Below are 26,607 nucleotides of genomic sequence, written 5' to 3'. Positions count from 1 at the left end.
ATACCACTATTGTCTGTATATAAAAGCTAGTTTGGCTGAGGGCATTTGAGTAGTCTCTCAGCTCTCATGTCTTGTTCAAACATCCAATGGCTACTCATAAATCCAGGTCATCCCCCAGGTGGAGGAGCCTGACTTTGAACCCCAGTGCAGCTCCGCCTGTCCACGTATCCTTGAGCAACACACTTAATCCACTGACCCTGCCCTCCGACAAGAGGATGGGAGGGATAATTTCTCCATTGGGATAAGACTAATATAGTTATGTTACATCAAAAACACATATACATCTAGAAAATGACTTGATTAACATCACTTAACTGCTCATTTAGGTGGAAGAACACTACAATATCAATTATAAGGACGCTGTTTTAACTCCCATTAAGTTGGGTCAAACATCAATACTGCTCTCTATTTTATATTACTTTTTCTGCATAGACTCATCACTATTCTGGGCATGTTGGTGTATTTACACGAAATAATCAGGATTGGATGGGTGAAAGAAAGAAAAAAAAAAAAGCATTTGAAAAGTTTTGACATTCCTTTCAGATAAGCTTTAATTATGCCCGTAAAGATTTTCAATTTGGAACTTGACTTGAAAATAGATTGCAGCAAGCTCACCATCTTCCCATTAAGTAGTAATCCTGAAATCTCATCTACAACATTAAAAACATTTTGCTTCCAATCAATAAGGTGCTATTCACATTCCCACAAAAGGCAAGACAACAATTGCCGATTGAGTGCCTTTGACCGGGCAGAAACTTACTGATGCATAAACAGGTCAGACTCCGTGCCCTTGATGTGATTATCTTTAAGCCACCAGCACGCCCCCCGATCAAAGTTAATTTCAAAAGTTGGGATAGCCTGAATAGAATATTCAAACTTTGTTTAAGAGATAGATGCGCATGGACAATAGGCAATCACAAAAGGTGCAACGAGCAAAGACAATCATTATAAATAACCTGATTATACGCCAAACAAATAAATGGTTTGTGTCTAGAAAGAGCTCAGTAATTTGAATTGACCCGCATTACAAATCACAAATCAAGACGGCAACACAGTGAGGTAATATTTCTCTATTACTCCTACATTATATTTGAATTAGCTGTCAAAAATGATAGTGTCATTGGAAAGATGTCATACTTAAAAGCCTTTAAAATGTTCTCAACCTTGTCTGCTAGCCTTGCACAATGATGTGCTTCATTGGATGTAGTTTTGCTGTATCTACGCCCACTCTGCTGTGATGTGGAAAGGAGGAGAGAACGCTGCAAAGGGAGCTGCAGCTATGTCCGGCCCGGGACTCTGGGCTCATTAAGGTGCAGAAGGCGGCTGGTCGGGGGGCTGCCCGTGTGGACAGAGCTGCTGATTAAAACTGGAGCTGCTGGCGAAGGTCGCTGACTCTGAGCCTAGACCCAAGACCGCCGTGCAGAGTGGACAGGATGAGAGGTCAGAGGGCAGAGCACGGTGGTCAGCGGAAGCTGGTAACGATCCATATGAGAAGAAACAACCATGAACTGCTGTTGTTACGATACACTGAGTATGGTGTCAGTGAGACGATCGAGCAGAGAAAGTTTATTAAAAATCTTTTGAAAGAACAAAACTAAACTGATCTAATAAAGAAGAAAAAAACATTAATAGAAAATGAGACAAAGACATCACCCCTCACTTTAATTAGATGGAAAAATGAAGGACATATATATATATTCTTTTTTTTAAAGGGTGATGTAAAATGTGTTAACAGGGTAATATTTTCTTCCCTTGTGAGATGAATTATCCTTCAACTGTATTTAATTTGTTTTGCCTTTTTATTGTATATTTTATTATAGTTTATATATTCAAGTATTCTTATCATTATTCCTTTGTGTTCTAACTTTGAACTTGTTAGTTTAGAGTTCTGGATGGCACTTTGTTTGAAAAAATAAAAAATTCACAAAGCATAAAATAAAAAGTAAAATGGAGAAGCATTTTAGTGGTTATGAATGATTTAACATTTATTAATTATTAAGAAATCCCTTTGGGCTTATTTCACACAACCAGAGGTGTATATATTACTGCTATTTACGTCATTTCACTCAAACATACATGAATGCATACAGTTGCGGCTCTGGGCTGTTAAGAGGTCTATGTTTTGCTCAAGGACACTGTGACATCGGTTTGAGCACATTTGAACCCTTTGGTTGTCTGCTTGTAAAATGGTCTGTCTAACCACCAGGGTCACCCTGTCGCCCTGTTCACAGTACAAACCACTCACTTTATATGGCATCAATGGGAGCAACTGAGTGTGAGAGTCGTGAAGTGTAACATACAGAGAGACTGCCTGTGCTCTCCTTGTGGTCTGTGTGTGTGTGTGTGTGTGTGTGTGTGTGTGTGTGTGTGTGTGTGTGTGTGTGTGTGTGTGTGTGTGTGTGTGTGTGTGTGTGTGTATGTATGTAAACACCTGTGATCAATACATTTCTATTAAAGCACTTAGGACTGTCATCAGTTAGAATCACCAGTCAGCGACATCAGCAAGAGGGAGAGATGAGAGACAAAGAGAGGTGAAAGGACAGACACCACTAATGAGAACTGGCATGAGGCCCAACTCCTCAGCCAATCAATAACACTCTGAAGCACTCTGCACTACAATCATACTCATCGATCCCTGATTGATAAATTCCAATATGCAACCAGAACCTGCAAAGAGCTGGGAAAAAAAGGAGAAAACTCCCCTTGTTCTTCCCATATCTCTTGAAACGGTAAACAAGTGTTAATCTTCTGTACACCTGGACAGAAGGTGTACAGAAGACATACAAGATATACTTATATCTGTTTGTTTAAGGGGTTGTCAAGTAGGATTAAGGGATTAAGATGAAGCATGTAATCTGTCTCTATGTTGTCACATTTAGGTTGATACAACTTTATTTACAATTCACTTACGCTTTTTATTTGGTGCACAAATATCAAATCCTCTTGTGCTCGCATAAGCTATATTATATTGGCAAGGAGGACGCCAGTTTGGTTGCATCGTCCTCCACTTTTTCTGACAAATATACTAACATTATTATTTTAGTATTTCCTGTCGAGACTTCACAGCTGCAAAGTTATGCAAGACATAAAACAGGCAATTCATCTGAATTTGGCTGATAGAAATAGCTACATTTATTTGAATTTGAAGTCTGTAGCGAGTGATTAAAACCGGCCAGAACATCATTGGTACCCTTCTACCAAGAATCTGTGATATCGGTGAGATGAGGTGCCTGCGCGTCCAAAGGAAATTAAAAGAGAATATCCGCCACAACCTGTTCCACTGGACAAGCGAAGTATCAGCTCTACGACCAGACTACAGCGCAGCTTCTTTCCTGTAAAACTCCTCAACTCATTCTCCCTATTCCATCATTATTTTCCTTCTTGTTTTGCATAAATGGACTACAATTTGATTGTACAACTATACAAAAACTAAAATATGAACTCAATGAGCGGTGATATATATAGGGGCGGCTGTGGCACATGAGGTAGAGCGCTTGTCCCGTAACCACAAGGTCGGTGGTTCGAACCCCTCTACCGGCAACATGCCGAGGTGTCCTTGAGCGAGACACCTAACCCCAAGTTGCTCCCCGGGCGCTTCATTGCAGCCCGCTGCTCCTCCGGGATGGGTTAAATGCAGAGAAATAATTTCCCCATTGTGGGACTAATAAAGGATTGATTATTATTATATAAAGAAGTGCCTGTTTCTGAAGAGCAGTCGTTTATCAGTCCGTTATTCATAAAACTACTGTGAGTCAAACACTAAGGGCTGCACAGCACTGTTCATTGGTTTATGGCGAATAGTGTGGCAAAGCCAAAAGAAGAAAATACAAACCTGTCATTACTTTTATAAAGATACAGGGCATTTATAAAGAAGACTTTGCAATGTGTGAATCCTCTGACACAAAAAAGAAGAATTGACGTAAGCACTCTCCTTTCAATTTGCATATTCAATTTGTCGCTCCCCTCTCTTTGACTTGAAATCATGTTTTTCATGCAGCAGTTCACTAACATGATGACAAAAGAGCGGCAGAGTAAAAAAGAACCATTTCCCTTTTTTTATGGGTACATTTTTATTTTTGCATTTGGTAGGCTTTTTGGTTTCACATGTTTTTATTTTCCCAAAAAATGACAAAATGATCTGTTTAATTTGACCGGCTGTCTGTCACTTTCACCCACAATAAATTCATAATAAAGAGATTTGATTGGATTACATTAATAGCACTGATTATACATGGATTACTTTTCTTAGAAAGTGGGATGTTCATAATTAAACAAGTAGACCGGCTGAGGATAGTAGATTGGCTGAGGATCCAAGGTCAGTCTGAAACTAAATATATATTTTTAATGTATGAATAGTGTATTAAGGCTGAACTCTGCAAAAATCATCTTATATAGGCCATCTATACATTAAAAATAGGCAGTAATTTGTCAAAATAAATCTGGTCCCAGCTCAGGAAGCCCTTCAGAAATCCCACAGGGCACTGAACCTTATCGTTGCGTAACGCTGTAGATTCATTTCTGTACTGAAAACTTGTTGCCAGTCGACAGGTAAAGAGCTTTCCTGCTGTCCTTATCAAAGAACTACTCATGCAGGTCAGAACAAAACCACAGGTTGCTCTCAGCTTCTGCAGCAATCAAACAATTGATCTAACTTGCGGGTAGGGAGGCATCAAGAACAACACACTACTCCGACTGTCAGCTGCATGACTGGCTGGATCAACTTCACCTGGCCAGTCAAGCACAAGTTACAGTACTGGAAGCACAACAGGGGATACATAAGAAAAACAGAAGCATGGAGTTGATTCTATAATGCTGACAGGGAGACCTTACCGATCGCAACAAGCCAGAATCAGAGATAAATCATGTGTCAAAAAGAATGCATAGGATGTAACACATACAACAGATGGTGAAACAATATTGCAAACTACAAGACTGCAAATTGAAAGCACACGACAGACCCACCTTGAAAAAAACAACAACTTCTTAACATCACAAGGCACTCATTAAAGTTGACATCCACAACTTTAAAACTATATCGGGAAATGGTGGAGCTTTAAGTGTTTCTTTCAATGCATACCTCGCTGTTACGCTGGTATGCAATCAATTATTTACAGAAGTGATAACGTAAAACAGCATCAGTAATTAGGTAGAGTCTGAGAAACCCAATCAACACTTCTCAGACACAGTTAATGTGCTATTTCACAGGTGACATTAGAGCTGGAGACAAATATTGGCAGCCCAAAGAGTAGGGATGTCAAACATTTGTATTAAAAGGACAAAAATTTAAGAGTGAAATTGACAGTCATGTGATCGAACACATTTCTTGATTGGAAGCTGTGACTTCATTGAGTCTCATTGTCACCATGCGGTTGCTAGGGACCCAGCAAAGGCTAAAAAGGACAAATAGTCTTGCACATAATCCCCCTGTAAAACTTGTAGTTACACTGTTTTTTGTATAGATTAAACAAACAACATATAACCTTTTATTTGATGATCTTTAGAGGAGGATTGTGTTGCCTTTGGACAGAGCAAGGTTAGCGGTGGCCCCCCGTTTACAGATTTTATGCTAAGCTAAGCTAACTGGCAATTCTAGCTACATATTCAATTTACAGACATAAGAGTGGTATTTATTGTATATTGTATTATTTTGAGTGTATCTCTCCTCCCACTACCAAATAGAAGCAAAAAAATGTCATCATTATTGATTTTTTACAACACTAACAGATGATCAGTTTTCATTGTGTTGTTGATTTACCAGTCACCATTGGTAATCTGATCACACCCCTTAAATATCATTCTATATAATAACAAACACATCCGCAACATGAAAAATCATGATCTGTACAACAAAGTAAAAAAATACTTGGGTGCATACGGTTGGAAGAAAACACTGAAGGTCATCTATATAAGAAGTTCTATCTCAGGATTATTTAAATAAGTAAAGAGTTCAACGAAAACCACTGAATTTCTCTCAACTGAATTCATCAAGGAACTTCCAAAAAAGATATTGCACAAAGTCTTGAATGTCAATGACCTGTTACATAACCTCAGACAGTGATATATTCAGAGAAGGCTATTTCTTGGTTAGCTACACCGCTCTGATGCTGATTCACTGACACCAGAGCAGCGCAAACACTGATATGGGCAAAATATGATATCTTTTTAATGATTGTGTTTTGAAACCACAAAGGAATCAATAAGCAGTGAATCACGGACAGGATTCATACCGTTATCAGTTGTGTACGCTCCAGTTCATCTTCACGCCTACTCAGGGAGCAGAGATTGTATGGAGGAACTAAATGTTTTAATAACCAAACCAATTACACGGCAATTTACAGTCACTTATAAAACACACACTAATCAAGAACATGGTCATCTAAACACAGAATGAAGACATCACACAAGCACAGTAGACAGCCCTTGGTAACCAATAATTTTGAGCGCCCAAAAACTTTAACGTCAAATCAAATAAACATTTTTGACCACCCTGTTCACATGAACAGACGCATCTGCCTGACAGGAAACAAACCTTATCCACTGAGGCATGATGCAACAAGTCCGGCTTCAGTAGGCTTTCACCACAGAAGGACAGAGAGCAAAATATACAGTGTGTATTTTCTGTTTCAATCCGACCTCATGCAGAGTGCTGCCAGCCGGCCTTTTCCAGTCGGCAAATGCAGAGGCAGATCAAAATGCTAAAAAAAGAGTCACATCCTGGCCAAAGGCCCGGACCGCAGAAACAGCATCAGCCATAAAAACAGAGGTTGTAGGCCATACAGACAGCCTATGAATTAGTAATGATTCAAATCATACTGTTGATGCTCCAGATCCCGATTACCCATTTTGGCCGACTCAAAAACCTCTGAACATCCTGAACACAACTAACTGCAGCATATTTTGAAGGTAAAACTGAGTCTGTGGTGCTTAAGGGCCACAGCTCTTCAGTCAATCTCACACAGCCAAAATACTAATAAAAAGGAAATATGTGTGTATTGAAAATAGTTTCAGGTGAAACAATTAAAATGGTTTGCTGCCACATTAAAAAAAAAGTTTTTTAATGAGGTTGCAAACCCACCAAAGACATCCTGGTATTGGTCCATAAAACATTCATGCCTGGTGAGGAACATGAAGAGAACTCTCACAAGACCAGTGTTTAATGGGATTACCATATTCAGAGACGAATCACTCATTTCCATCCAGCTGTAAACCTGCTGAGCTGACAATCAGGCCCAGCACGACCCAAGAAATAAGCTGAGAGAAAGAGCCTGAAGCAGCAGTTTAGTTTAAAGGGAAATCCCAGTATTTCTAAACCTGAATTTTGGTCAAGATAACATTTAACTCTAATTCTATATTGTAGAGATAAGGCAAAAGTGGATAAGAAGAGAACAATGTTAAGGGACAAGAATCTGTGGCTTAAGCTTTCAAAAATGTGAAAAAACAGTGAATAGTGTCACTCAAAGTGGCAAAGTAACAGAGAATTATCCCCCTTCATATTTTAGCTTATAATTTATGGCCCGCAAGTGTACACTTTTCAGTTTCAGTCCAACCTCTCTCATTGGCGCTGTTTTAGGCAGAAAAGCTGTACCATCTTGCACTACCGGACCAACACCAACCAGCAGACAACGTTAGCCACCAGCTGGTGAACAGAGGGGAGCATTTAGTTTCTAAAGAGCCAGATATTCCCCTCGGGAATTGGTGGAGACCAAAACTGAGCTAAAAGGAGAGTAAGTAGCTAACTGCTGATGTTGCTTTGTGTCTGCTTCATATGTAAACAACTGCATAGGTGCAAATTCGAGACTGTTATCTGTCACGATCGGATGATTGGGTAGTCTGATTTTGGCGTAGGAGACCGCTGTTCGCATTTTCATCTTCTGCTTAATGTTGAAGTAGGTTGACCACAATCCTTCTATAACCCTACCAGAGTTGTGTTAGCCAACCTTTGACCATATAGAGGTGGCACATGAGACGGGCTTATGAGTTATGTTTGTAATAGTAATTTATAGCATTTAAAACAATATTGTTCAACTGTAAAACCCTAATATGGGTCATTGTGAAAAGTTATGTCAAACATCCTATTTTGTCCTTTAGTTTGGAAGACTTTTCGTGACCCCTTCCCGCTTCAACACAGTTTCTATTTCCCATATCCCGACAACAGAGATGGTAAGAAAATGTTGCGTGAATGTTTTACTATATTGGATGAAATATAAGAATAACAACCAGGCTGACAAATCCTGTAAGTAACTGCTAAAGTAGTGCTTGCAGTGCATATCATATTCAGCGCTTTATAATTCCTATGAGAGCACCCAGACCGAGAATCAAGCCAACCACAACCAAACTGCAACACGAAGCTTTTAAGATCGTACTACTTAAAATGACTAAAAATAAAGTGTGAGCACTGCTTGCCGATGGATCTTTATTCTCGTAGGTCTGCTTTTTTGGTGGCAGAATCCCTTCTATGTTTTAATCTTTGACTCACATGAGGACAATCTTTAGAGAGAAGGAGTATAGAAACAGATGAGCGGGCCCCTAGATTCCCCGAGTGTATGCTTTAGTGGTTTAGATGAAGTCCATGTCAGTACCATTCATCTGGCTGCCAAGATGTTAGAGCCCACCACTGACTGATCAATTGGAGTCCCTCAAGGAATCATACAGCTTTATAAGTGAAAGGCTACTGAAGTTATTAAACCGGGGGACAGCCGCGGCAGAGAGGCAGAAAAAGACTCATACACAGACTCAAAGCCTTCTGCAAAGACAGTGTTGTCTTGACACGGTTACTCATTCTCTAGACAGTCACTGAAAATGTAATAAGGGGATGTTCAGACACACCGTCAAAGAACCATTATGGTCTTTTTTCTCATTTCATCACATGTGATTTGCTGGCACTTTTAGCGAATAACACTGTATGTGCATTATTCATCATCTCATCCTGACATTGCATGACAGATTCGATAAAGGGCTTTTTTTCCCCTCCATTTTTCTCATCATCTAGTGCAGCAATTTAATGAAAACAACCTGGCACATGTATCTATCACCATGTATCTATCACCATGATTGTCTATCGCTACATGTACTTTGTTTCACATTCAGATCTGGAAACATCCTCTAAATGTTAGAAAGCTTTTTTTTTTCATCTAATGGACTACCACTACTGTAGATGAAGTGTCCTGCTTTTGCTTACAAGTTCTTGTTGTCATATAACTACAGAGAATGTTAACTATTATTTAAAAGTTTTGTACTAAAAAGGAAAACCCTGCAATTAGAAATCCCCTGTAATGTCATTCTTGTTTGTCTTTACTAGCAGTAACTAAGAAAAGACTTCTTGACTCCTGCACTGTTCAATAACATGTGCAATAATGTAAAAAGGATAAAATAAATCCTTTATTATTCTGTTCCAACTTCATTCACAGTAAGACAACAATTATTGAGTTATTTTCTGTGCTAATGGGAAGAGGATATGAAGAACAAGTAACACTGATTTAAAATTCTTACAAACTAATGTGTGAATGTAAAAACTGAACTTCTACAGTGTTTTTGTAACCAGTCAGGGTGGACTTTTCTATATAGTAATGAAAGGCAAATAATATAATAATATCAGCACTTAGTCTGACTTTTTCTATTTGTAATGTTACTTTTATGGCATTAATCTTACATGGGCATCACTAGAGATACAGTACATCAAGAAAAAAAATATTTTCCCAAACCTTTTCTCTCTTTTCAGAACCAACACAAGGCTAAAGGTTGTGGATGGCTGGGGGAAAATCTTTTCGACACAAAGCAGTTGTTGTCGAGGCCAACCCTTTCTTATAGGGATTTCGCTTATACAAAATTGATTTACCAAATACGTTTTGTGGAAGTAGAATTTCTCCCTGGATTAGGTTTACTGGCAACATTTTTAGCATTCCAGGAGGGCGAGGTGGGTGGTTTTTTGGCATATAAAGCAACGTTTTTTGACACGGGAGACTGGCATTGAAGTCGTGCACCCTTTTAAAGCGGTTAAAACACAGACAGAGCTCTATGGAGCGATGTTTTGATGGGTGGGTCCCTGCTTTGTTTGTATCTCATTTGTATCTCTTGTTGTGCACACACGGAAAAACACAGGCACCTTGGCAGAATGGAAGAATGGATTGCAGTCCCTGAATGCACCATCAATTGTGCATCACTTTCAATAGCATTCTGCCCGTTCAAGGTCAGATTCACAACCGATATTGTACTATTACAGCGTTATTACAGTTTTAATATAGCGTTATTACAGCACAAACACGGCCATTATATATGGGATTTTTTTGTGTCTAATTGCAATTATTTATTTAGAAAAGTATAAATTTTGCTTTTGTGTAAGAACAAAGAAGGCAGAACAATGTCAGAAATAAAAAGAAAGTTGTATTTTCGGACTGATGAGGTGCAGAGGCATTCCTCGAAACTTCAGGCAATGAATTTAAATGTGACAGAAAAAAAAACCTTACAAATGTCAAGGTTAAGTTTGGCAAAGCTTCTGATTTTTGATTAAACATGCCATTGATAACATTGATAACATTCTCCCCCGTACCATTGCATTCACTTCACAACAAGTGGATGCCAGTTCTGTCAAGTATACAGCAGTAGTCTGCATTAACTGATAGTACAGCTATGTTGTGTATCCAAGTTTGACAGGACGAGCGGAGATTCAGGAGGTAAACAAAGCCTTGAAGAAAGTACAAATGCACATACTTGAGAAACTGAGAACAACCATTGTTGCACCACCTGCATATTTTATGGTGGAGTGGAGTGACACTTCATTTTGCAACATAAAGCTACACGCCTACATTAGCTATAGCTTTCAGTTACTTTGTGCACTGGCGTTTCTTGATTTATGTAACGTAATCTAATGGTACGTTTTGCTTCTCATCTAAGCAGTGGAGTGGTTTATGTATCCACCCTAGTCCTACTTATTTTTCAGTACTCCACCCACTTGTAAATCTTCTCTGATGCGCATCTTCATTAGACATTGTTTGAGGGAACTAGAACATTAGGTAGGTTACTGGATGTAAATATCACTAATGACAACATGGCACAGCATGTTGAAGCTGTTATTTCTCTCGTTTTGATAATTTAACTAGTTATTGTTGTTTGGAAGAGGAAGCTATATATTTTATTTGGCACGTTTCTAAAAGCTCTGTGGATTTAGTATTTTTTTAAACTATTTCTTTACATAAGAATGCGATCCATATGCGTTTTAAATATTGAACAAAATCAATGTGTTCCATCTCGTTCATGCTGTGATACTTTGCCAAGTTCAAAATCTTAACCGTACCTGTTATTTACTGCTTTGAGTCTCCAAAACAAAATTGTGAAATGCTTTGGTTTACCCCAGATTTAATAGGAAACACCATCGTAACTGTGATTTGCAATGCAGATAAGTTCAGTACATTTTTTTTTTGTAATTTGAAAATAATATGTTTGCAGCATTACATTTCCTACAACCCATATTTCCTGATGCAAAGAAATTTTATTTAAAGTACAGAACTTTTTGAATTCAAACTGAGGGAGAACCAGAGACCTCTCTTCCTTTAAGTAAGTTGTTGTAATTTCATTCATTTCGGTTGACGGGTACTTGACTTCGCTTTGCTTTAAAAGTAACATGATTTACACTGAATGATTTACACTACCCTGTATAACATTCTAATAATATTATAGCATGCATGAAAGTGTTTCTATAGCTCAGTCAAACAGCTTCACCATGACTGTGTTGGTCTCCACAGAGGCAGACAAAAGAGAAGCCGGAGATCCTCTTCTCCTCCGGTCTCTCATCTGACATGCACACGTGCTGGTTATCTGTCAAGCAGATGTCATGTCTGCTCTGAACGGCTGCAGTCTCTGCTCTCCGACTGGATTCACAAGTTTTTCATCTTGCGCATATTTCACTGATGCCTTTCCGAGCTGAGTGACAGACACAGTGTAATGAAATGCAAAGGATTGGTTCAACTGAAAGGGGATGGGGGTCCCTAGTTAAACTGTATAGTTCGGTAACAATAACAGAGACACAACAAAATCTGAAAACACAGATGGATCCGCCTTCATTAGACAACAGACTGCCTTAGAAGTAGAGCAACAAGCAAAGTTTGAAAAGAAGATGGATGCTTCAAATTACCCGTAGCTGAGGATCAGAGATGATTCTCCTCTAAATCAGACTGTCATGTAATCACATTAACAATGCTGCTAACTGAGGGGTATATTTAACCGGCCGCTCTAAATCAAAACCTCGCCCTGGAAAACAATATTATCTTGTTAGCGTCGAGGCGGCCATCGGCACTGATCCCCTGTTGAATTGTGGGCCGCCCGTGGACACTATTAAAAGGAGCATCTGACCCGTCCGCCCACTGACAGCTCAATATAAATGTTCCTTTTTTTTTAATAGACCATCTTGCTGAAAATATGTCGACAAACCTTTTAAAAAAAAAAGCCATTTCGGGAGAACTCCAGCGGTTCCACCCATTACATTTTATGCTCCAGTCCATTCACATAAACTTGATGCTCAGCCTCGGTTGCTGTTTTTATGGTCCGATGTGGAAACCCGGCGCTGCACTTCATTCCTGAGGAGGTGTGAGCCGGAAGGCAAAAAGTCATGGAGCGCAGCCGGAAGATGGAGGCAAGCAATTGATGTACTGCATTTTAGAAGCTTATATTTCACTTTATTCAGTCAGTATCCAGCCTCTCGTGAATAACTACCAGTCCATAGCGTAGCATTATTTTAAAAGAAAAAAAGGAAACCACCCCAAAGCTGAACAGCTGACGAGTTTCTCTCTGACTTCCCTCTCAGCATCGCCTGACTACAGATAAGCACTCATAAATGTCTGTTAGGATTTATATTATCAGACTGCATGAAAAAGAGGTTTCTTGGGACAGTTGTTAAGGCAAATGGATTATATTTACGATTGGCGGCTACATATCTGTTATAGTAAGTACAAGGAATTAGCATTTACAGAGGACATTAAACTTTCCCGACATGTTCTTAGACATCTTTAATAATACTATATGCCAATTTAGAGGCAGATGTTGAGCTGTTGGAACCGGGCTTAATGAAAACAAAGCTACAAGAACCCTAACCCTAACCCTAACCTAAGAGGAAAAAAAATAAATCCCTTTAAGATTCATTTCAACTGATCGTGACAATGTTTCTTTGCTCAGAATGTATTCATCAAAATCAGGCAAAATCAAGACAACTGTGAAACCAACAAAATTTTAAAGAACAGCAGTCACCTTAATGTGTTGGGGGATTTAAACAGAAAGCTTAGTTATTTCCAACGTGTTGATTCAGTGAGTTACGCCGTAGGCTACATCATGTGGCTTTTTTTTTTTAGGCAATAGCAAATTAGCACTTATATAAAGATGGATAATAAGCTATTAGCCGTTCCTGTTTGCACTGTATTAATGCATGTATATACAGCCATCACTAGATTACTTTGACACCGAAGAAAATGTAAAAATGAGATGATTTTAATGCAGGTTCCGTAGTTTGGACCATTTTTCTTTTTTTCCTTTGAATTCTAAATGGACTGATGGACACAGAGATAATGTTTTCCTCATAAAGTGCACACTGATTTATGAAAATATGTGCATCATGTCTGTGAGTTCAGATTTAGCGGAATTCTGACTCCAAAAAAACACTCTTATTTTTTACTCTAAGGGTTTTAAGTATATGTGTGACAGTCACTGCTGCTGCTGTAGCTGTTGGTTTACAGGATAAACTATAACTTACCTCCTCTTGTTTTCAGAAAATCTTTGATATAAAAAGGTACATTCAACTTCTCTGTAAAGCAAATGCCAGTATTGTTTTGTTTTTAAATGTACTCTCTAAATAAACTGTCACGACTTGACTCCACCACCAATCAGGGACTTTAAATTGAGCTGATTTGAATACTGGTATACATTTGGACTGATTCATAATTAATCAGCCTTTTGTAACTCGCAAATAGGAGCATAACAGAGAAGTGCATTCCTTACATGTTATTTATGATTTATCTGCCTGAACTCAGTATAAACTCAGCAGGTGGTCGATGCTCTTTGAAGGCTGTAATCCCCCACGCACAGCAGGAGCCGCTGTCCAGACATCAGGTTGTAAATATCAAATATGTCCGATAAGAGAGGGGCAGCTCTGATGAGTCAATCACTGTGGTAAAGAGTGAGTTTATAAGCCCCTCTCCAGCTACCAGACAATCGGTTCAGACCCTTTTCCTCTGTGTCACCTGATTTATAGGTAAATGCGGTGTGTTTTACTTTGATGCACTAGTTTAGAGCTTGACAGTGGGCATGAAAACCTTTCCTTAAAAGTTCAATGTGTTGAAGTACTATGATCTTTGCCTGCCTTTCTTTCTGTCCATCCACAAACACGTCTCAGGCTTCTCTAAGTATGGCTGCACCTGTCTGCACCTGTTTCCATCATGACTCAGACACCACTGCCTGCTGCTTTGAAGCTATTTAAACTGCTATACTTATGGACATATACTGTGTGTGTGCCACTCTAGGAAACACAGCATTTAGCGTAACACAACTCAACCCAGGCTTTAACAAGTAGTATTCTTATAGCCTACGGCGGCTCATTAAATATGTCTGAGCTTTAAATGTTCCATGGCAGTAGACATCACAGAACAACGTGTAATCTGTGATTTCGTGCACGAAAACAATCTGCTTCTGATTCATTCGCAAAAATTTGGGAGGATGAGATTTATTTTGCTGAGGATGCTGGATGCTGTGAGCCACCAATCAATCACCTCAGCACCCAATTATTGTTCAAGCTCTCCATCTATCAATATTTTATAAAGTTTTCTTGTAAAGTTTTTGCCTGTAAATCTTCTTTACATACACAGGACAACACAATAATATCTACCAACACATTCTCAACCTAAACCACAAAATCAATTGTTTGCCAATGTGAATTAAGATATACTCAGTTCAACAAGAAAAGTATTGTTCCTTAATTTCATTGTCTTCTGTCTCGATCGCCATGTGATGTAGTGGTTCGCTTTTTTACTGTGATCTGCATCTTTATCTTCTATCTTTTTAACCTGAATCAGTTTCACATCCTGGATAAATCTTTCAAACGCATATTGATGACCCTTCTGTTTGTTTCTATCTGAAATCACTTCTTCATTCTACCAAAAATGTGATAATATCTATTAAGGGAGTGTAGTTAGTGACAGTATGGGCTCCTTGGTAGCTCTGACAGCTTGACAGTGTAAAAGCAGGGGGCGGGACTTACAAAAGTGTCACTTACTTCGGCCAATAGAAGTCACCAATTAAAAAAAAACACATATAAGGGACATAATAAGCTGTTTGCACAGAGGACCCATGCAAAGGTTTTACACATCCCACATTATACTGCATCTGTTTTGAGAGCGTTATATTCATTCAAATAGAAAATGTGACCTTTAGTACAGTAAGATATTAATTCAATGACTCTTATAGGGATGAAAGAAAGGGCAAACTCGTTTAATGCAGTGCTGGCTTAGAGGTAGACATTAACTATATTAAGTTAATAATATATCTATCTATCATGTTTTTGCCATTTTGTGGTTTGTATCCTGAAGAAGAACATAAACCACAAATGATCTGAGCGGGTAAAGTGCTTCGGATATGTAATTCATATTAATGAGCTCAAGCATCGATCAAGATGAATATAGCAATAGAGTCTACAAAGAGACTACACAAACCTACACAAACAGAGTAAAAATCACTAAGTCAAAATCTGGATGATTGCATTGAAATCATGCGATGCGATTTACAAAATAATTATTCTTTTTGGTCAAGTAAAGAAAGTGTTTGATTAATTGGCATGAAAAAAAAAGACAGAATAAAAACATATTTGTGTGCATATTTACATAAATAGAAAATAATTACCTTTCTATGGACTTTGAGCATATTGATTTTGAATTATCTGTGTATATAGCATTAATGTCAGTCAAATGATTTGTTGTCTTTATCTTACAGAAGGTGTGTTGAAAGGTTTATTCAAACTATTAAAATGAATATGAATGTAAGTGTACGGCTTTCCCCTCCTTCCTTTAAAAATGAATCGCAACAATACTAGAGCATAGGAACAATATCTTTGAGGGCTAGCCAACAACACTATTCCTCTTTATGATACATAAATTGTAAGAAATGACTGATTCCAAAGTTAATGTTATGTAGCAACATCTGTAGAGCAGTGAATCACCATCACTAACAAATTAATCGCTTCAGAAATTCTTCAACACATTAAAGGTTCAACAGAGCGGAGACAAGGAGCGGAGATGTGGCCAATTTGAAAAGGGACTGTCGCTCCTCGTGCTAAGCTCCAACCAAGCACAGCCCATTAACAGCAATACAATTGACTAAATTTAAAAGGAGGTTGCTCTAATTGCTGGGTAAGGGCACGCTTTTAGTTTGTAAGACCCAATTACCGCCATGCTGTTAGCACTTCTCCACTAATTGCATTCATCAGCCCAAATCGTTATCACCAGGCTCTCCTTCGATTTCTATCAAAATCCCCCAAAATCCTCATTTTGTGGAGTTTCAGAAAAGCTAGAGGTAACTCATAATGTAGCGAGGAATAATGGGTTTACATTTAAGCAGTAATTAGAGAGGAGATGGAGATAGAGGACTGCAGGCGTATCTGTTTCTGACACAGTATGGTTCCCGTCTGAGACAACAAAACACAGAGACAGATTCTACTTTAAGATGTTGTCCAGGTCATTTTCCCTTCTCTTTGTCTGTTCAGTAAAAAAGAAGGTCTTATACATGTTGCGTCTTTGCCAACATAGTCAATCAGACAAGTTATAAACGGGACAACAGTTTATGCAGATTATCTAAACCCATCGTTCCCAAGATGCACTTCTACAATGTATGTTAATAGGCCCATTGATGTTTAGGAGGATTACAAATTAATTAAAAAATTGAGTTGGTGGATTTTTTGTACGCGAGAAATTATGTCTACTAGAATAGGAAGAATAATGCCATGTGAGTTTATTAAACATACTCAATCGCCCCAAAATGCATTGTGTCTCCTCAGTCAGTGCAATGAAGGACTGCCAGGCAGACGGTTTAAATAAATAACCGGTTGAATAAAATAATTATGATTGACAACTAAAGAAAACATATACTGTCGAAAACATTTTCAATACTAGAATCCAACAAAGAAAAAAATCAATAACTTCAATTGGTGTTGAAATAAAACTGGAAAATATTACATAAATATTACATAGAGTGGAAGAGGTTAATTTGTGATAAACTAAATGTATTTTTTTCAACGTTAGCTTGATCCGCTAACGTCCTGATTGACTCATGTACATCGATCATGTCATGCAGAGAAGACGTATCGCTGGAGTTTCCCTCCGTGTGAACAGTCTGTTAATGACACACTTAATTGTTAATTTAGTACGGAGTAAGCAGTACATACTGATTGATGTAGTAGGCAGTAGGTTAGTATGCAACTTGGCACATAACCTTTGATATACTTAAAGATCTCTTTCACAAGCGGGTCCAAGACGGCAGCGTCAGAATTTCACCACATAAAGACACAGACAACAGACTTAAAAACAAAACAGTAGTAGTTGAATACATAACATTTTTTAAAAACACATAAAATAGACAACAAACTTGCATTAATCAAAAAATTCCGTGTTAGGACTAGAACATTTAGTGCTCAAACAATGGGGCGACTGTGGCTCAGAAGATGGAGCGGGTCGTCCTGCAACCAGACGATGAGAGGTTCGATCCCCGGCTTCTCTAGTCTATGGGGCAAGACACCCAACCCAAAATTGCTACCGAAGGGTGTGCCATTGGTGTATGAATGGGTGAATGATGACACGTAGTTTTGAAGCACTTTGAGTGGTTTGGAGACTAGAGAGGCGCTCTACAAGTAGACATCCATTTACCAGTAAAATGAACAGCCTTCAAAGTTATTTTGAGCTCCCTCCGAGCAGTTATCAGGTTGTATGAAACCAAAAAATTCACCTAAAAATTCAGCAGATGTATACAAGGTCTTTTCTGTTTTTTATTACTAACCACACGATAAAAAGAACACGCTCAGGAGTGAACTTTGATTTCCTCTAAGCATGTGAATAAAACTATTGACATTCTCTCAGCACACACACACACACACACACACACACACACTCCCCGCTGCTCCCCTCCACTGGCTACACAACCACACACACACACACACACACACACAGACACACACACAGACAAGGCCACACGCAGACACTCACGGCTCATCTATACAGCTGCCATTCCGATGCGTATAGCACAGGACGTTTGATGGTTTTCTAATCTCGCTAGCTGCCACCGGGAGATGGGGCGAGCTGACCCCTGTCATCCCCACAGTGCATCTCAAACAGCTCCACATCTCCATCTCAATCTCCCTCCACTCGCTATCTCCGTATACCATTGTGTCCTCCACCTGCTCTCCAAATGTCAGGACGAATGCTCCGGAGCCGCATCCCCCACACACGTCCCCAGGGTGGGGGTGACCTGCTCCGCCGCCGCTTGGTATAATGTCACGCTACCCCCGGGCAAGGGTTCCACGCTGACCTGCTGTGTGGAGTGTGCAGCCGGCTGATGTTTGCTGCGACACAGCAGCAGAGATATACTGCGTTACTGGGCTCGATACGGGCCAGTAAACTAAAGGAACTTGTGTACTGAAGCTCCTGATGAGGAATAATGAGGTAGAAAATGCGGGTCCAGTTGGCTGGGATCAAAATCTTCCTCCCCAAACTGTTTCCTCATCTGAATTTTTTTGTTTGCTTTCATTTTTTTCTGTGAACTGAACATCCACTTAAATCAGTGGCTCGTTTTTGCAGTCAGGCTCAATTTATCTGATGGTTCTCCTCCCTCATCTGTTGCAAACTTTTGGTCTTTTTCTTGTCTCACAATTGATACTTGTTGAACATGAAAAATCATTGACCCTGGAACCCTGGAACTGACATTACATTACATTACATTACATGTTACTGACAAAATGTTTTAAAAAGGTCAGGCATGTTGACTGGTGTGGTAATCTTGCACTACATTTTGTCAGTTTGAGGCGCTATAGAAAATGAATAAGGAGAAAGCAGAAAGTGCTTAACAAGTATGAAATGATGAGACTAGCATGCGGAATAAAGATATACTTATTTTTTCAATCATCTTGCAATTACCCTTTTAATATTTATTTACTGGTAGATTATGAACAAACAAAAAAATGTAATTGTTCAAAAGAGCTATTCAAAGTTGGACTGTCGGAAATGATACTTTATTGAATTTCTAAAACAAACTAAGCCTGTTGACACTAAACTTAGAACTGGGCTGCTGCCTGGTTTTCATCAAGACCCAAACAGCATGAAAAGCTCTCTTCACAACCTTTTTCCTTCCAGGAGGAACACAGAAACAATTCTAATGCATCTAGTAAGCATATTAAAATTCACTTTTTTTAATAATGTAGCACATCTTAATTTATATTTTCCCAAAAATATATTTATATATAATAATCTGACTGGAAGTGGAGTTTAAATTCTAAAGTATTTATACATGTTGGATTCTGCCAATACTTTGGGCTCTGGAGAATCAGTCTGTTCCTAAAATGAAACACTGAGAATGAAGAGGGAAAACAGTTTAAGCCAATTTGCAGAGAATGCAAAAAAATCCCCTGAGGCACGAAAAATCCATGTGAGAATGAGCCATTAGAGTGCATCACACTGTTTTTAGAAAGTCTCTACCATAAGCAAATATGGAAATATTCCTCCGAATTCAAATGAGGGCCGGTGCACAGTTCCATCTTATTAATAGGGCAGCACGGCCTCTTGTGTGCATGTGAATATAGAACGGGACCCTGATATAAAGCGTACGGGAACCTGAGCTCAAAAGTCATTTTGATTCCAATTTGTGGAGCTATCCATGAGCCACGTGGCCTAATGCTTTATATTTAAAAATGTAACAGAGTTTACGGCCCTTAATCTGCACTGCTCGGAGCGTTTCTATCTCAAAAGGGGAGCTGCTGCCACTTTGCATCACACAGCCTCAGTGGGAAATGTTTTTCACGCCCGTTTTCCTCTCTACCACATTTCAGCGTTTCCCCCTTGCAGGCACTGACCAAGAAAACCACAGAGAGCTTGATTACTGCTTTTTAAATGAGACGGAGTGAGATACTATGAAGTTTAAAAAAAAAAGTATCTAAATAGCTGAGTAATGAGGCCGCAATTTGACCTCACATCATCAGTTTAAATCGTATCGACAAGCCCAAAACAAATGCCAAAGGGTACTTGTTATCACGCTCACTCTCCATCCAGAACACTCTTTCTCTCCCTCGCCACTCTTTCATGACTAGCTAATGAATGCAGATGGTGCTCTGGGGGGATGCAGTGGTCTTATCACGGGGGTTATGTGTGTGCGTTGTAGGCTCAGCGTGCTCCAGTCAGGCTACGGTGAAAGGTTCAATTGCTTTGGCGAAGCCCCCCACCTCAATAAACAAAGGGGCTAAAGAGGTTTGTTTGCTGAGTCCACCTTGTCTTGACCTCCGTAGCTCAGGGACGGGCGGCCTGATTACCTAAGTGTCAGTGCGGCCCGGGGAGAACGGGGCCAGGCTACCTGTGTTGGCCACCTCTCTCTCCCTCCTAATAAATCACAGGAATACACGCAAAAAAAACCCCACAAGAGCAGGATGAATGCAAAAACCAAAGAGCCTGAAGATTCAATTTTTAGCGAACATGTTGGCAGTAACACAAGTGGGATTCACCACTCTACTGTCGTCATTAAGTACATTCAGAAAATAATTGAATGTATTGATAAGATCAGGGGCCTGCAATCTTTCTGATGTGAAGTGCCTTTTTTTTTAAAATGTTCTTGTTTATCAGTGTGCCCTTTAAACATTAAGGTTAATTATGGCACCACATCCAAATTAGATCTCAGACGGATACATAACTTTATTCCATCCCTATAGCCAATCTGCGTAGCAAAATAAAAACAAAAAAACATTTTTACTCCCATAGCTAGCACATTGTAATTATATTTGACAGCACTACACAAGAAGGCGGCCATCCTTAATGGAACACCCACATCTGAGTAGAAATCATTAACCCTACCAACCTTCCTCCAATCTTGCTCATCAGCAATAAACGCAACAAATTCTGAAAAGAATGCAACGGGCCTATCGGAGGAAGTGTAGGGCCGGTCTTTGGCGGATCACCGTCAATAACTGGCTTCAGGTGTTATTTGGCATGCATGGAAGAGAGGGCACTTCAACATTTACAAGAAACTATAGTGGGACATTGGTACTGCATGCCAGTGGTGGCACGCATGCCTGATGTGACCTACCCCTGCATTTCATTATCACATGAGAAGGTGAAGAGTAAACATGTGGTGACCAGTGAGCGATGGGGAGTTGCATTGGTCATTCATGCTGCTTGTACAACCTTCACTCTTCTGACATTATTATTGACTGTTTTGTACTGTCACTGACTGCTAATTCCTCACAACTCTTATTGTAATTGCAAGTTATCAACAACTGCTTCAGTAGCAGAAGGCGTTTCCACCAGCCTTACTTAGTCTTTTGCAGGCCATATATTGTCCTTTTTTGTGGTTCAAATATTGACATCCATACTGACTAATTTTAAAAAAAGAGAATCTGCAGATTAATTCCATACCTGATATGATATGATTTACTAAAGTTAGGCACAATACAAGATGAATAAATCCACATTTTTGTTATCATCGCCGCCATCTTGACTCTAAGGGAGTCTAAGTTTTCTGCAACCAGAAGAGTCGCCCCCTGATGGCCATTAGAGAGAATGCAATTTTAAGGCACTTCCGCATTGGCTTCACTTTGGAGACACAGAGGTTGCTGCCTGGCTTTAACTTAGACGGCGACCATTTCACAACGTGCGTGAAGGGGCAGTGTGCCCTGTCTGAAGCATTATAATGATGGTGATAACTGATTACAGCCATTTAATGGGCTGATAAAATTCAAAATGAGTGCCTCGACTTGAGTTGAAACACACCTCAACGAGGACCATGCTATAATGTTCATTGCTCCCCTGTGCAGTCTAGCCTTTCACGGCTGTGGATATTGATTCCCTATCAAAGTCTTCTGCTGGTCATGTTGTTGTTTCTATTCAACGTGGAGATGTGTCCTTCCAGCCAACATGTGTCTCCAGTAGAATAAGGCTCATTATTTCAATGTGTGGTCACAGTTTCTTCCGATACGTCGAGGGGATCATGCCATTAAAGGAAATGACATTGAAAGGTATTGTCCCCTGCCACACACTCAAACACACAGACACACAAATGCATGCACTTACTGTACTGGTATTGCTTTTTATTTTTCATGTGATGCTTGACTTGCATGACTGCAACCTCAGAGTAAATCTGTGCTTTGCTGGTGAGCACAAACCGTGAGAAAGCTCGGCTAATTATATCAGTTTCTGTTGAAAAAGTCAGTGAACTGTGGCCAACATGCGAATGACCTGAGCTGTAAGGAATTGGTTTTGATTGTTTCCTCAGGATGCAGTCAGTGAGAGAACTATAATCCATTGGACTCACCCCACAAGTGATGTGCTATGATATTATTCATGATGACATTATCGGTGGTATCATATCTGTTATGATGCATCTTACGGTGTTATTGTGATGATTTAGTGTTCAAGGTGAAAATAGATGGCTGTAAAAATTCTATTTTTGGTCACAATTTGTTTTCATAAAACCTTCTCTAAAGGCGGTAAACACGAACAGAAAAATTAAGTTTATTGTCTACGCTTACATGGCTGGGAACATTCATTTAATCATAAAAGTAGGTATGCAGGGACAGCAATGAGTAATGTTCCGTTTCCTCAAGAATTTAAAGTCATTAAAGTCTATTCAGCAAGACATTTAAAATATAGTGCCAATGTATTGCAGAATTAACATTTGTTTGTTGTTTTTCTTATGTATCCTGCTGGGATAATGTCTGATGTTGATGCTGTCTGTTATTGAGCCCTCCTGGGAGTCAAACGGTCCCATTATTTTCCAAAATACATAAAAAACTGTTTTTCTTTTTAGACATTTTTTATTGGAATTGACTAAAATAACAAAAATTATACCAGCTTGTTTCTTTAATCTTCAGCCTCTCTTCTTACACTGTTGGTAGCAGCCAGTATTAGCAGACTTTTGGTTGGTCTGGGCAAGATGCCCTGCAGAAATAACAATGAGGAACACATGCAGAGTTGTACTTTACCTATGTGGCTTCTGTGTGACGATGCACTGCTCAGTTGTCCCCACAGAGACACCATACAGACGGTCAGCAGCAGCGCCTTTCTGCACATGCTCTGTAGGTCCCTCTCCCGCATTCTGGAGAAAGAAACAAATAATCAGCGTTCTGCCATATTTGCATCACACAAACACTCAGATGTGCAGGTTGGCTCACTTGGGCTCATGCCAACAAGCTCCCAAAGCTTCAGCTTGGCAGTCAGAGGTGGTCAATAATAGTAACTCCTGAAATCACAACGCTTGAATCTGTAGAGCTTTAAGTGGACGCCTTTTTCTGTGTTGAGGATTTATCCTGCTGAGGAGCACGCACAACAAGGTTCCCATTGATGCAGAAAGTGTTGCTACTGCCATGAAATGTAAAGAAATACAATAAAAACACATATCAGTGAAAGCATTAGGGCCCAGTCACACACAATGGCAGCAATCAGTGGGTTTGCACATAGCGATGGAGCCAATCTGTGCTTATTGTTTCGCATAAAATTAACATGTAAATTTGCTCCGTTGAAGAATATCAAGTCGGCTTGACACTGCTGACCTTTGAAGGTAGACAGCAGAGTCCAGCAGTGTTACACGATCCAGCTTTATTTAACTTTCCTTGCTGGAGTATAAACATGTCTAGAGAAGATCAAATGATTTGCAGACAGTTGAGAGTTGATGAAAGAGATACATCCTCTGAATAACTCTGTGTGAATTGAATGTCCCGTTAGCAACCTGTGATAACAAGCTTGCTAGCAGTCAATTAGCAAGCTAGTAAACTGAGAAAGCTTTTTCCCACAAGGTTTAGAGGTTTTTTCAACAAGATAGTCTTTAAGATGTCTGCCTCTGAGATTCCTGCCTCTACCCCCAATAGAGTGCAGCAGGCATGACGAATTTTGTAGATCAACCCGGAAGTTAGCATTGCACTGGTTCCACTGACAAAAGGCTAATGGGATTTTTACTTTGGATTTTGGATTATTGCTGAAAATGTAGCAAACACAAGTTTAACATGTGTGGAGCCAGACCTTTATTTTGGGCTCACACAGCACTGTGAAGTTAAGTCTGGATTTTCAGACTACAGGTGATTAGGCCGTAGACTATCAACCTGGATTCTGTGTGTGACAGTTTACTTGTCCCCTGAAATGTAGAAAAGAATAGAAGGCCAATTAGATCCTTTAGATCCTGTCCAATCCTGCCGCTGTGTCAGGGATAATTAATAGTTATGAATAATTAATGAAGTCATCACTGCTGTGCCACAGTACCTCTCTTACTTTGGAGATGCACATATCGTTCCAGCTACAAGTATTTGATAAACACAGATGAAAGAATCTTACAAACAGCTGTAAGCAACAAAAGAACTTCAGATCCTATTAACAAAAAAAAAATTGTGGTTGTATTCCTCCGCCAACCAGTCAAGTTTCATCAAGTTCACATCTATGACCGTCAAAAATGTCAAGATTTTAAGATTTTATCCTATTTGTGTGAAATTGTCCTAATGAGCATACGAATTCTTGAGTTATGTTCCAAAACTTCTTTTGTGAGGTCACAGTGACCTTTGACAATCAACTTCTAATCAGTTCTACCTTGAGTTCAAGTTGACATTTGTGCCAAATTTGTAGAAATTCCCTCCAGGCTTTCCTTAGTTATCCTCTTTACTAGAATAGGACAGACGAACAAACTGTTGGTTGACGGCGGAGTGGAGGCACAAAAAAGGCAAAACTAAAATAATTGACTTAAAGACTTTATCAATACCACCATCCCTCAATTTAATAGAGTTACACGTTTCATACCGTGGCCAGTACCTTTCTAAGGTGCTGGTGTTTTGGCCAGTACCACGGTAAAACTGGAAATATGATCCATGACCATCATAAGACCATGTTGCTTTTTTCATTAGGGATCACTGGTAAGTTTAATTAATCCAACCTGTTACCGACTCATCACTAATCACATTAAGACACATTGAGCAAAGTGAATGAGGCAAAACTAGAAATAAAAAGTCTATAGTTGTTTTGAGGGGTTTTACTGTCTATGGATAAAAGGCTGTTGCTCAGACTCTTTCTTGTGTACGAAGAAAGCCTATTTAACCAATATATTAAGATCGAGTGCATTGAAGATTTCCTCGCACAAGATTTGTTTGAGCAGCCTGAGCGCGTGAGACGAAGCCAGAAAGCGGGCGACTTTTGCCAAACGTGCGAGTTGGCGACCGTGTACAAACACACTGCAATTCATAATACCAATTTAGATCTGGAGACAGCTAGAACAAATGAAGTCTGTTTACTCTCTCTGTCTCGCTCTCCCCCACTTGCTGTCATCCTGCTACCTGGGAGGTGAATAATGCTGTTTGTGTGGCCTGTCTTAATGTGCTCAGCCCAGTAATCTTCATGTACTTTCAGGGAGCTTGTTGTCCAGAAATATACTCCATCTCCATCTGAGAGGCCTGCGGAGAGAGTGGAACAAGCAATGCAATCAGCGGCTCATCTTGCTGCCAACAGAACTGGCCTCCAATCTCGTGAGAAAGCAGTCGCAAATCACAGCCCTGCTTTGAACTCTGTTCCAATGCAGCCACTCAAATTAGTAAAATGCTTGGTTTCATGAAAAGAGATCAACTCTTGCTTATCTGGCAGAGGCTCGCATATGAGGGAGATGTTTTTGCTGTGACTGCCTTTGTACTGACAGCCAGAGCTGGGTGAGATCTAAGTGAGAAGGCTCTAATTCTGTACAGTATCAGACAGCTGACGCAATCGGGATGTTATGAGCATGCAGACTAAAGACAAATATACCCACAGGGTCTGATACTTCACCAATAGATTACTACAGGGACTATTTAAAGCCTGGAGCTTTATGTTTACGCTTGTTGCCATCTGGTCCGGTGTGGAAGCCAAATTATTTTACTTTGAGCAAAAAGGAAGGACCAAAAAACTATGTCAACCATGAGAGCTGACTGTCACAAGCTGAGACACCTGTCAATCAAGACAAGCTCAGCCTGTAAATACACATCTGCCTTAACCTACATTTCCTCTGGAAAAATCAATTTCCCAAATAACCGCCAAGGTACATTTTGATTTACTAATGTTATCATAAAATCAAATGTGGTGACTTGAGAGAGGTCGCAGTTTCCTTATTGAAGTCAATGAAAAAAAAAAAGTTTCCTAACGTTAGATGTATCCTGTGAAATTTGTGAGTACAAAGACGAACATGCAAGCTGGTGATGTGATGTGAAGGTGGCTGTAAATGATCAAGAAATGTAGCACTGTGCCAATAACAGCAAGGAAGAATCTGATCTGCTAACGTTATAAGGGGAAGGAAATGCATTCAACAAAGGTACGAGGCCTCAAGGATAAACACAACGCATTTTGGTGAGAAATAGTAAATGTAAACTTATAAAATGTTATTTGATGAACT

General features: G+C 39.5%; 1 protein-coding gene across 1 annotated transcript in view; it reads right to left on the bottom strand.

Annotated features, from left to right (window-relative positions):
- Window positions 1–23,309, bottom strand: part of tafa3a (TAFA chemokine like family member 3a) — a 32,062-nt gene extending 8,753 nt beyond the window's left edge. The window contains exon 1 of the mRNA XM_054617640.1: window positions 23,198–23,309. Coding sequence (XP_054473615.1) covers window positions 23,198–23,309 — 112 coding nt within the window. The remainder of the gene's footprint in view (window positions 1–23,197) is intronic.
- Window positions 23,310–26,607: the final 3,298 nt, after the last annotated feature.

The sequence above is a fragment of the Anoplopoma fimbria genome, chromosome 17 (genome assembly GCF_027596085.1).
Source record: "Anoplopoma fimbria isolate UVic2021 breed Golden Eagle Sablefish chromosome 17, Afim_UVic_2022, whole genome shotgun sequence".
In the NCBI taxonomy this organism is placed as follows: Eukaryota; Metazoa; Chordata; class Actinopteri; order Perciformes; family Anoplopomatidae; genus Anoplopoma; species Anoplopoma fimbria.
The sequence above is the reverse complement of the archived record's forward strand: the minus strand, read 5'-3'. Positions and strand labels throughout refer to the sequence as shown.